This window comes from Zalophus californianus, chromosome 4, assembly GCF_009762305.2.
Source record: "Zalophus californianus isolate mZalCal1 chromosome 4, mZalCal1.pri.v2, whole genome shotgun sequence".
In the NCBI taxonomy this organism is placed as follows: Eukaryota; Metazoa; Chordata; class Mammalia; order Carnivora; family Otariidae; genus Zalophus; species Zalophus californianus.
Window position 1 is genome coordinate 24,355,211 of NC_045598.1, and position 10,997 is coordinate 24,366,207.

General features: G+C 56.7%; 2 protein-coding genes across 4 annotated transcripts; one reads left to right on the forward strand and one right to left on the reverse strand.

Annotated features, from left to right (window-relative positions):
- Nucleotides 1-6,482, reverse strand: LOC113923296 (myotubularin-related protein 9-like). Of its 3 annotated transcripts, XM_027595853.1 has the most exons (11): nucleotides 6,419-6,482; nucleotides 5,948-6,268; nucleotides 5,662-5,770; nucleotides 5,297-5,422; nucleotides 5,009-5,182; nucleotides 4,296-4,522; nucleotides 2,688-2,849; nucleotides 2,372-2,513; nucleotides 2,069-2,289; nucleotides 409-560; nucleotides 2-330 (listed from the first exon to the last, which is right to left on the reverse strand). In XM_027595853.1, exons 2-11 carry the CDS (start codon nucleotides 6,130-6,132, stop codon nucleotides 200-202), a joined length of 1,629 nt encoding a protein of 542 aa, XP_027451654.1. In that variant the 5' UTR covers nucleotides 6,133-6,268; nucleotides 6,419-6,482; the 3' UTR covers nucleotides 2-199. The 3 variants fall into 3 exon arrangements, with proteins under 3 accessions (XP_027451662.1, XP_027451654.1, XP_027451672.1); XM_027595871.2 differs by lacking the exon at nucleotides 6,419-6,482 and having other exon boundaries at nucleotides 5,948-6,357; XM_027595861.1 differs by lacking the exons at nucleotides 5,662-5,770; nucleotides 5,948-6,268; nucleotides 6,419-6,482 and adding an exon at nucleotides 5,470-5,584 and having other exon boundaries at nucleotides 1-330; nucleotides 5,297-5,365.
- Nucleotides 6,483-8,644: 2,162 nt separating this feature from the next.
- FAM167B (family with sequence similarity 167 member B) lies at nucleotides 8,645-10,245 on the forward strand. The gene is made up of 2 exons (XM_027619422.2): nucleotides 8,645-9,131; nucleotides 9,781-10,245. The coding sequence occupies exons 1-2, from the start codon at nucleotides 8,871-8,873 to the stop codon at nucleotides 10,009-10,011; spliced, it is 492 nt and encodes a 163-aa protein (XP_027475223.1). The 5' UTR covers nucleotides 8,645-8,870; the 3' UTR covers nucleotides 10,012-10,245.
- The last annotated feature ends 752 nt before the right edge of the window (nucleotides 10,246-10,997 follow it).

Genomic DNA, 10,997 nt, shown 5'->3' on the forward strand with positions numbered 1-10,997 from the left:
AGCGAGCTGATACCAGTCATGGGGATCTTTATTAGTTATTAGTTAGACCTTCTCCCTACGCTATAGACACCTCAGACCTGGAGCTTCAGTATGTTTTGGACGAGGCTGGGTTGCAGGCACCCTCATCCAGGGTCCAAAGGTGCTAAGGGACCTGAAGGCATCTCTGGAACATCTCAGCCACCATCCAAGGAGCCAGCACTTAAAGTCGGGGCTCAGAGGCTGAAACTGTTGGCTCACAGCCCTCTGTCTTCTTATCTGTCACTATTTGCCACACCTTCTCCCACGCTACCTCTGAAGGTTCAGGCGGGCGGATCCAGCGCAGAAAGAGGCCTGAGGAGGAGGAGGGCAGATAAGGAAACTGAGCAGAGGGGCTGGCTCCCCAGGGAAGGAGGTGGGGTAGGGGGTCACCTTGCCACAGTCGCAGGGTCTGGAGCTCCACAGAGGGCCAGATGGCCAAGGGATTGGGGACGTAGAGCGGGTTCCGGAGTTTCCGTTGCTCTTTTGGCTGGTTGAGCCCAGACCACAAGGAGTGGGTTCGAGTCCTCACTTCACACAGGCATCTGTAGGGAGTGAGTTTCCAGACTCAAGCTACGCCTTCTGGGATTCTGGACTGGGGACCCTGGTTAGGTGGGTGACAGCCACCCTGGGGGCAGTGATAATCTCTCCTTTTTCCTGCAAATGTTCTTGCCAGTCAGATCCTGTACTGAGCACTGGAATAAAGTAGAACAAGACAAAGTCCTAGTTGTTCAGGAGTTCATTGAGCTCTGCCTGGAAGCCTCAGGGGAGGTTACTGAGAATGTGCCACTCGGGCTGGTTCTGTCCGCAGAAGCTCACCAGATGTGCAAAAGCATAGAAATACTTAGGGGAGGGAAGACAACAGGGCCAAGAGCAAGAAAATGGGAGAGGGCCCAAGTGGGCGTTGGTGGGTTTTTGTCTTTTTCTTTTAAAAAGAGAGAAAAAGCACAAGCAGGGGGCGGGGGGGGCAGAGGGAGAGAGAGAATCAAGCAGGCTCCACATCCAGTGCGGAGCCCACTGTGGAGGCCGACACGGGGCTTGATCTCATGACCCCGAGATCATGACCTGAACTGAAATCGAGTCGGACACTTAACCAACTGAGCCACCCAGGTGCCCCCTGTTGGTGAGTTTTTTAAACTGGTGATAGAACAGTGAGGCGGCTGTTCCCACAGCCCACATGGAAAGAGTCTGGACTGGGGTCAGTAGGAGGGGCCTTTGCCAGGAAAGGACAAGGTAAGAAAGCTTTAGGAGAAAGGCTGTATATGAAGGGCAGGGGAGAGGGAGATACATCGAGATAAGAGTTTCTAACCGGGGTGACCCAGTAATGGAGTCAGTGAAAACAACGTTGGGGCGGGGGGTGGTTGAGCAACAAAAGTGAGAAGGGGAGTGAACCCTCCCCTCATGTCAGACGGATGAGAGAAAGATGGCTTTGGGGGGCTTGGGAGCATATGCACCAGGCGAACCAGACCGTAAGAACAGCCACAGCTGGGGTGCCCACGGGCCAGGCTCTGTGCCAAGCACTTCGCATGTTTTAACCCAGCTAATCCACACATAGCCCCAGCCCCCAGACATGCCCGCTGCTACTAGAAGCCTCCTTGCTACTAACAGGAAACAGGTTTCCTATGATCACCAGCAGGTGAGTGATGGAGCCGGAAGTTAAGCCCAAACAATTTGACTCCGTTTTCAACCTCTACTCCTTTGCTTCACTAGAATCAACTCTGCAAAGTGGTAGAGAGCCCCAGAAATGACTTATTCGGCAGGAACTTCCCCCGTCAGTCCTTGTTTTTAAGCTAGGGGTGTGTCTGCTCTTGGCTCTGAACAGAGTGGGTAGGTCTGAAGGACTGGCCGTGGACCCATTCAAATCTGGGTTTGCAGAAGTTAGGGGGAAGGGTGAGATTTGGAGGCAGGGGAGGAGAAAACACTGGAGTTTTCCCCAAAGAGAAACTCATCCAAAAGGGAAAGATGTCTTCTGGGACCTCGGTGCTGACACAGCAGGTATTTGACCCTGGCCTGTGCCCAGCCCCTGACCCACCTTGACACCCCCTTCGCTCACCTCTCCTTTTCGCTGCTGCAGAGGAAGGTGCCAAAAGGGGAGGCATAGGCGTGCTCAAACAGGGCCAACAGCAGCCCCTCCCCAAACTCCAGCGACAGCGGGAACTGGCGGCCCAGCTGCCACACGCAGTCCAGGAAGAGGAGAAAGGTGGGTGCCTCGTGCTTGGGGCGGGCATGGGAGAAGGCCGAGTGGGCACAGCGCAGCTGGAAGGGGTGGCCGGCCTGGGGAGGGGGCAGAGCGATGGGCACAAGGAAGCAGGGTCTCTGGATAGAGGGGCAGGGCTGGGGCTGAGCAGCCACTTACCTGGATCCACTCCCGCTCCACCAATTCCTGGAATCCAGCCATGGTCCGGCTCGAGGGGTCCAGGATGAGCTGGGCCAGCGAAGTCACCAGCAGGGTGCTGTCCGTGCCTTCAGCCCCATGCACCAGGACGCAGGCCCCTTCCCTGTGGGCCAGGGCTGTTAACAGTGGCCAGGCCTTCCCAGCCTGGGGTGGGCGGGCCAGGAGCCAAATGGGCCCATTTCTAGGCTGTCCGTGCTTACTGAGACATGGTTGTGTGCCCAGGGATTGAGGGCCCTGCCCGTCCGCCCTGTTCTTTGCCTCGTGGCGGGGGGCTTACCTCCCCACGCCCTGGGCTGCTAGGCAGGCGGTGCTCAGTGCCTCCTTCACATGTGCCAGCCAGTGGCAGGCCTCTAGTTGACTGAGCCAGCGGTCCATGCTCTGCTCCAGGTCTCCACAGGCCTCCACCAGGCGCACGAAACTCTCCTGTAGGGGCCATCCCCTGCACAAGTGGGAATCTGGTCATCGCATCTCCACCCAAGCTCTGGTGAGCACAGCCTGGGAACAAGTGCTCCAGACCAACGAGGCAGACAAGGAACCCTCAGAGGAACCCATCTGATAAGAGGGACACAGGACCATTTGGGGAGCCCACCTAATCTGATGGAAATGGTTCTTGGAGGATTCCCCAATCTGATGGAGGAGACCCCAGACCCCTTGGGGGAGACCTAGTCTGTTGGGGGGGTACCTGGGGAGGGGTCACACAACCCTCCTGGGAAACAATGCCCTGGGAAACCCCCACTTTGATGGAAGCATCCCAGTGCCCTTGAAGTAGCCCAATCTGATGGGAGCGACACCGTACTCCCCGGGGAGCCCCAGTCTGACAAGAGAAACACAACACTCTTAGGATTCTGGTACCTGCTCCTGCTTCCCAGGAACTGCCCTGCTCAAGATCACCCATGTGACCTCCTGCCAGAAAATCTCATGGAGACTTTTCCAGCCCTGAGTAAAAGCCTTCAGTGTCTCCCCCCTGCCTTTGGGATGAAGTCTAAGCTCATAATGATGGCATTCAAGACCTTTGCTCTGGTCCCTGTCACCCCTTTAGCCCCATCTCTCTCTGCGTCTAGCCCACAGGCTACACGTCCACCATTCTGAAGTGCTTGCAGCTCCCCAAACAGGACAAATGACCAGGAGCTCTGCCCCTGTGCACCTGCCTTTCCTTCCACCTGGAATGTTCTGCTCTCTGGCCAACTCCTCTTCCAGGTGCCAGCTAACACCTCCAATTCTCAGGGAAACTTTCTTTGTACTCCCTACACACAGGAGAGGGGCGCCTGCTCTGTGCTGCCGCTCATCACCCTGAACCCTAACTGCCCATGTACTGCTGATCTCCCAACCCCGTCTGGGCTGGCCACCGTCCCAGCCTCTGTGCTCAATCAACATTGGTTGAATGAAGGAATAAACAGTTTTGTATTCTGGACAGGGGAGCAGTCCACTCTCCTCAAAGCACAAAAACTCCCTGAGGACCTGCTCTTAGTACTACCATCACCTGGATAGACACAGCTGTGCAGGTAGAGCCCTCAGGGGAGGGCTGGGACCAATGGGGAGAGAGGTGTGGGTGTGTGTGAGCGTGTGTGCATGTATGTGCATGTGTGTGTGTGGTGAGGTTGTTCGTGGAAGACAAATTCCAGTTTAATGTAAAGAGAGGCTTTTTCTTTCCAGGCAGGGTTGGGGGTGCCTAGAGAGAAATGAGCTTTGGGGGGGGGGGTGTGTGTGCAAGTGGGGATGCTCACCGGATAGGATGGCTACTCAGAAATGCCTAACAGTCAGTCCCCAAGGTTCCTGGAAGACACCCCCTACTCCTGCTACCCTCCCCCTCCACCACACACACACACTCGTCTGCCCGAAGAGTCCGGTGGGAGAGCGCCCAGAAGAGGACAGAAAGGCCTCTCACCTCTCCAGGGGCCGGTGCAGCCGTTTCCAGCCCGGGTAGGCGGCTTTGGCCTCGGTGCCGCCGCCAGTCACGCGGGCCTGTTTGGCGGCCTGAGCCGAGCGCGTGTCCAAGATGAAACCCCGGGCTCCAGGGCGAGCCCCCGCCAGCGCAGCTCGCAGCAGCTCCTCGTCCTCAGCGCAGCGCCTTTTCTGGGGACCAGTCAGGGGCTGGCTGGAACGGAGCAGCACCTGCGGACGGGGACTCCACTCCGGAAGCCATAGCCACCCAGCCCCGGCCCGGGGACGTCGCTCGGGGAGCCCCTAGGGAGGGTCTACACACTAGGGCGGGTCCAAAGCCTGGCAGGGGCGGGCTGGAGCGCAGGGACCCTAGCAGCGGAACTTACAAGGCGCAGGGCCCGGGCTTGGGTGGGGTGTAGCCGGAGGGGAAAGGGACCTGAAGAGTAGACCTTGGGCGGATCCAGGGTTGACAAAGACTGGACTAGGCTCCAGGAACCCGAACGGCCGGGGACGGGGCCCAGATTGGCAAGACTCCGTATTGGGACAGAGGGGCGGGGTCAGAGTCCGGGGAGGGCGGAGGGAACGGAGGGGGCGGGGCCAGAAAGAGCAAGAGCCTGGGCGGCCCGCGCGCGGCGAATTGGCCGGGCCAGTGCAGAAAAGGGCCAAGAAAGGACGCAGTTGTTCCTAGTGGCGGAGTCTGGGGACGGGCGGGCTCACGGTTCCGCTGGGAGCGTGGTGGTAGCTGAGCACAGGGAAGCGGCCTCCCTGGCGGAAGCGGGCGCAGCGCGCCAGGGCATCGTCGTCTACCGCGCGAGGCACGATCACCGCGCGGGGGTAACTGGGGCACAAGCTGAAGTCCTCGTTCACCTCGCTCAGCCGCCACGCGTTGGTCTGCGGCGCACGGAGAGGCAAAGGCCAGGTTAGGGCACTCAGTGAGCGCCCGGTCCTCACGCCCCTTCCAGGCCCGGCGCTCGCACAACCGCGGGCCCCCACCACCGCACCCACCTCGCGAGCTACTCGCTTGTAGTAGCGTTCGGGTGGGTGGAAGTGCCAGGCGTCGCCCAGTCTCAAGCCCTTGGGACGGTAGAAGAACGGAAAGGAAGTGATGACCGATTCCAAGGACGACAGCGCCTGGGGAAGGAAGTCGGGGGATCGGGGCAAAGTCGAAATCTTCTCACCCGCGCGCTCCCGGCCCCTGCGCTCCGCAGCTTCCTCCTCTGCACGTACTCTAGACCTCCCTGCATCCCTTGCCATTAGCTGTGTTCCAGGATAACGCTGGATGCTGAGTCTCCCTGCGCAGTAGCCCCTGTTTACTCCCGTCGTTACGAAATAGGGGTAGCTTAAGGGCCTCGGGAGCACCGCTGGCGTACCTCGATGGAACGGGCGATGTCCAGCGTGGCTTCCACGCCCTCTATGTCCAGCTGCAACACTCGCAGGTCCTTACAGCGCAACGTGATGGTGCCGGAGTCACCCGAGACCCTGGGGATGGACGAGCTTAGGCTTAGTATCCCCCGCCCCCCACCAGCGGAGGAGAAACGAGTTTATTAGGATTGGACGCAGTGCAAGGGGGTACCAGTTCCAACCGCGCTTGCCCTTCCCCCTCCTCCGCGGAGCCGCAAGCTCCGCAACTACGGGGACGCCCCCGCCACGTCTCACCGCTTCTCGATGGAGTCTACCCTACGCAACAGCAGCAGCCACAGGTCTGAAGTCGCCTGGGGCCCCGGCGACAGCAGCAGGTGGTGGCCGGTGACGCATAGCGTGCCACGCAGTGGGGGCGCCTCCGGACCCCGCAGGAGCTTGGCTTGGGCCCGGCCGGTACGGATCAGCTCCGAGAACTCCATTCCGTCTGTGGTGGGCCTGGGGCCCAGAAGAAGGACAGACTCCCGGAGCGTCAGGCGGGGCGAGCGCGGGCTCCGAAAGGGACAGGAACTGGCTGGGCAGCTGGCGACGCCGGCAGGACAGCTGTTAAGGAGGCCCCTTGGAAGAAGGGATCGAACAGTTTCACAGGAATTTTCCCCTCCTACTGCCAGCACCTCTGAGCGAGGACCCCGGCCAGAACCTGTGAAGGAAACCTCAATTTCATCTATCTGTGAAATGGGGAGAATAATCTTGCTTAAAGCCCTTTACCTCGTGCCTTGGTCTCAGGTGGCAGTCAACATTTTTGTTTTGTTTTGTTTTTAACCTAGGTGCCGGCACTCTCACTGACTTAAAAAAGAAAAATTACCGTCTCTTCTTTTGTACCCTGGTGGCAGGGGTGGAAAGGGTGGGTGTGAAACTGGGAACTGAGTGCTTCCTCCCCCTACATCTGAGGCTGGGTGGGGGAAATCCCTTAGTCCACCTTAAATGCAAGCAGCTGTGTAGCTGGTGCCCCTCCCCCACCACAGCTGGAAGTCCCTGTCTGAGGGCGCCCTCTACGGGGGCCACTCCTGGTTTAATCCTGCCCTCTCCTCTCACTATCACTACATCCTTCAACCAAATATGAATTGCCCATTCACCGAGCTGGCCCCTGTATGGGGACACAAAGATGACTGAGGAAGGTTCTGTTCATTAGGATTTTCCGTCTGGCAAGAGACACACCCAAGCTGGTAAACTACAAGAGCTGAAAGGATTTACTGGAGGACCCATCCATCCATCTATCCATCCATCCAATTTTTCTTTCATTTCTTTTTTTTTTAATTCTTTGATTTCTTAAACACTGATGCCTATACTGTGTTAAGTGCTGATTACTAAGAAGAAGACAGACACCTGCCTTCAAAGGGCCTTTTGGTGCACTAGGTTCTAGGTTTGTGTGGGTGTGGGTGTGTGCGCACACACGTATGCAAAACCCTTCTTTTAAAAAACACACAAAGAGGGCGCCTGGGTGGCTCAGTTGGTTAAGCGACTGCCTTCGGCTCAGGTCATGATCCTGGAGTCCCGGGATCGAGTCCCACATCGGGCTCCCTGCTCGGCGGGGAGTCTGCTTCTCCCTCTGACCCTCTTCCCTCTTGTGCTCTCTATCTCTCATTCTCTCTCTCTAATAAATAAATAAAATCTTTAAAAAAAATAAAAAATAAAAAACACACAAAGAAAAGAAATCATAGGTGGACACCCATAACGTAAACATAAAATTGGAATGATCTGTGAAAGGAACCAGACAGAAAAGAGTACGAATTGGGGGCGCCTGGGTGGCTCAGTTGGTTAAGCGACTGCCTTCGGCTCGGGTCATGATTCTGGAGTCCTGGGATGGAGTCCAGCATCGGGGTCCCTGCTCAGCGGGGAGTCTGCTTCTCCCTCTGACCCTCTGACCTTCTTCCCTCTGGTGCTCTCTATCTCTCATTCTCTCTCTCAAATAAATAAACAAAATCTTAAAAAAAAAAAAAAGTACGAATTGTAAAATTCCAGAGCAGCTGGGATGGGAATTCATTAGAAATGCAAATTATCAGCCCCACCCCCCCACCGCCACGTGTCTCCTTAAATACGTTTTCCAGGAGATTTCCATGCACGCTAAAGTTTGAGAACCAGGGCTCCTGGGTGGCTCAGTTGGTTAAGCGTCTGTCTTCTGTCTTCGGCTCAGATCATGATCCCAGGGTTGAGCCTTGCTCAGCAGGGAGTCTGCTTCTCCCTCCCTCTGCCTCTTCCCAGCTTGTGCACGTGCTCTCTCTCTGTCTCTCTCTCTCTCTCAAATAAATAAAATCTTAAAACCCCAAAACACATTTAAAAAAATAAAGTTTGAGAACCATTAGGAAGTACACAAAAAGGCAAACTAATCGTTGCTGTCAGAGATTGGGAGAGTAGTGACCGGCCAGGGGCATTCCTGGATGCCGGTAATGCTCAGTTGTTCCATCTGGGTCCTGGGTACACAAGTGGGTTTAGTTCGGGAGAATTCAGCAAGGCTTGTCATTACTTATGATGTGTGAAATTTTCTGTGTCTGTTATTTTTCAATACAAAGTTTAAAAAAGGGAACAGCTCTGGTTGAAGCCCTGGGAGGGGCAGGGAGAGGGAGGGTCTAGGAGCCCATCTACAGCTCTGCCCTTATCCCATACATAGTCCTTGAGGGATTTCCAAGGGAACCTAAAGGTCCTTAGAGTACAGCTTGAAATCATTGATCTGTCCCAACAGAGAGTCCATGACATGTCCAAATGTCATGAGGACAGAGGGCAGCTCATCAGCCTTCTATCCATTCCCCACCCCCATTAACTTGGGTCTTGGGAAGAAGGCCAAGACTCTAGTGTGGATGATGCTTTTCTCATCCTGGAGCAACTTCCTTTCTGGGAACAGGGTGTCTCCTTTTGGGCAAAGACAATAAAATTCATCCAAGGGGCCGGAGGAGCCCAGCTCCTCCGGCCCCCATCCGGATGGCATCACGTGAATCCCGGGTTAGCAGGCCAGGAAAATCCCAGCCCTTGCACACTCGGCTTCCCATACCTCTCTATTCACCCACCCTGACACACTCGGCCTCCCTGACCCACCTTGAACATTCACCATCACACACTCCCTGGCACAGTTCTGTCACCCTCGGCTCCTGCCGACACCCCCCAGCCATACTGCCAACCCTTCCCAGAGCTGTAGCCTTGCCCCGTCACTCACCCCAAACCCACCATGTCCCTGGGCCCACTGGAATTCCAGGCAGTGGGTGAAGAAAATGAAGAGGATGAGGAGGAAGAGAGCCTGGACTCTGTGAAGGCACTGACGGCCAAGCTGCAGCTGCAGACACGGCGGCCCTCATATCTGGAGTGGACAGCCCGGGTCCAGAGCCAGACGTGGCACAGGGCCCAAACCAGACCTGGGCTGGGGGGCCCTGGCGCCCTCTGCGGCTTCGACTCAATGGACTCTGCCCTTGAGTGGCTCCGACGGGAGCTGGTGAGTCGGGTGGGGTGGGCAGTCATCCTTAGGACCCAAGAACCAACCGTGGGTGCGGGGAGGGGGTGAGGGTGGACCTCGCCTCCAGCAACTGCCCTACTCCTGTGGCTTTGCCCTGGGGCTAAGGAGCCGTGAATGAACTTGTCCAGCGATTTATTCAGGGAGACTTGCTGAAGCAGGATTCCATCCAACCTACCTATTACGGACTACTCCTGTGGCTCTGGGGACAGAGCCCTGCCCTTTGGGGCCACCAGTTATAGATGGGGAAGGCATGGTCTCCCCTACTCTGGGAATTGCTATAGCTCAAAGGGGCAGTGCAGGACAAAATGAGGCACTGACCACACTGTAGGCAGAATCTGAGAAGGCCAGCATTACGCAGGTGGCTCTTAACCCAATATGTGCAAACAAAAGGATGTCTAGCCTCTAAATTGGAGACTGCTGTTTAGTTGGCCTGCAGGCACCTGTATTTGTGTAACAATCGTTCCTTAGTTTTACAGCAAGATCTGAGCGATGCGGAGGGATCCAGCTGGGGCGAGAGGGGGTGGGGAGGACACAGCCGGGGCAAAGACCCAGGTGTTGGACAGGAAGGGAAGACTGACGCGAGTGGCGGAGGACGAGTGCGCAGTCTCACGCCCCCTCTCGGCCGCAGCGGGAGATGCAGGCTCAGGACCAGCAGCTGGCGGGGCAGTTGCTTCGGCTGCGGGCCCAGCTGCACCGGCTGAAGGTGGACCAAGCCTGTCACCTGCACCAAGAGCTGCTGGACGAGGCGGAGCTGGAGCTGGAGCTGGAGCCGGGGGCCGGCCTCGCCTTGGCCCCGCCGCTGCGGCACCTCGGCCTCACGCGCATGAACATCAGTGCCCGCCGCTTCACTCTCTGCTGAGGGCACCTGCGTGCCTCCTGAGACCTCCTGGGAAGGAGGAAGGGAGGGGTGCCTCAACGGCGCCAGCACCTGGCAAGGGGTGGTGGGAGGGTTGGGGGGTCACTCAGTTCTCTGGGAGTATAAAGCCCCAGCATCCTGTCACCCCTGCTGCCCTAGCTTGGGGAGAGGACGTTGGAGGAAGGGGAGAAGCTCACAGACCCCCCCCCCGCAAGCTCTTCAATAAAGGCCCACTCTGCTTCCATCAAGGTCTCTGCAGTCATTTTTTTAGGCCCAAGGTCGCTGTGTGTTTGTTATCTGTAGCTGGGGCCCGGGATTCCACTGCAGGAGAGAAGGCCTGGGTTGCTGTGGAGATGAACAGATGGATCCTCATCTCTCCCCCAGCTCCAGCACTGTATCCCTCTCTTACCAAGTTCAGAACTGGGCAAGAACTTGAAATTCTAAATCACCCCTATGGCAGGTGACAGGTCAAGGGGCAGCTGAAGAATGCAGGACCTGGTAGACCTGAGTTCCAAGCCAGCTCCACCATGCATTTCTTTTCTTTTTTCAGAATATTTTATTTATCTATTTGAGAGTCAGAGAGAGAAAGAGAGAGAGAGAAAAAAAGAGAAAGCCCAAGTAGGGAGAGGGACAGAGGGAGAAGCAGACTCCCTCTGAGCAGGGAGCTGGATGTGGGGCTCGATCTCAGGACTCTGAGATCAGGACCCGAGCTGAAGGCAGACAGGTTCACTGAGCCATCCAGGCGCCCCTCCACCACGCATTTCCATCAGACCTTGAGGAGGTCCCTGCAGCTGTTTGTTTACCTCTCAACGGGAAATGTTACTATGCTACTTCTACTCCACAAGTAGTTGGGGATGTCTTCAGTGAGACAATGCTTAATAACACTCAAAACCGGGGTGCCTGCGTGGCTCCGTCGGTTAAGCGTCTGCTTCTCCCTCTGCCCCTACTGCTCCCCCTGCTTGTGCTCTCTCTCTCTAACAAATAAATAA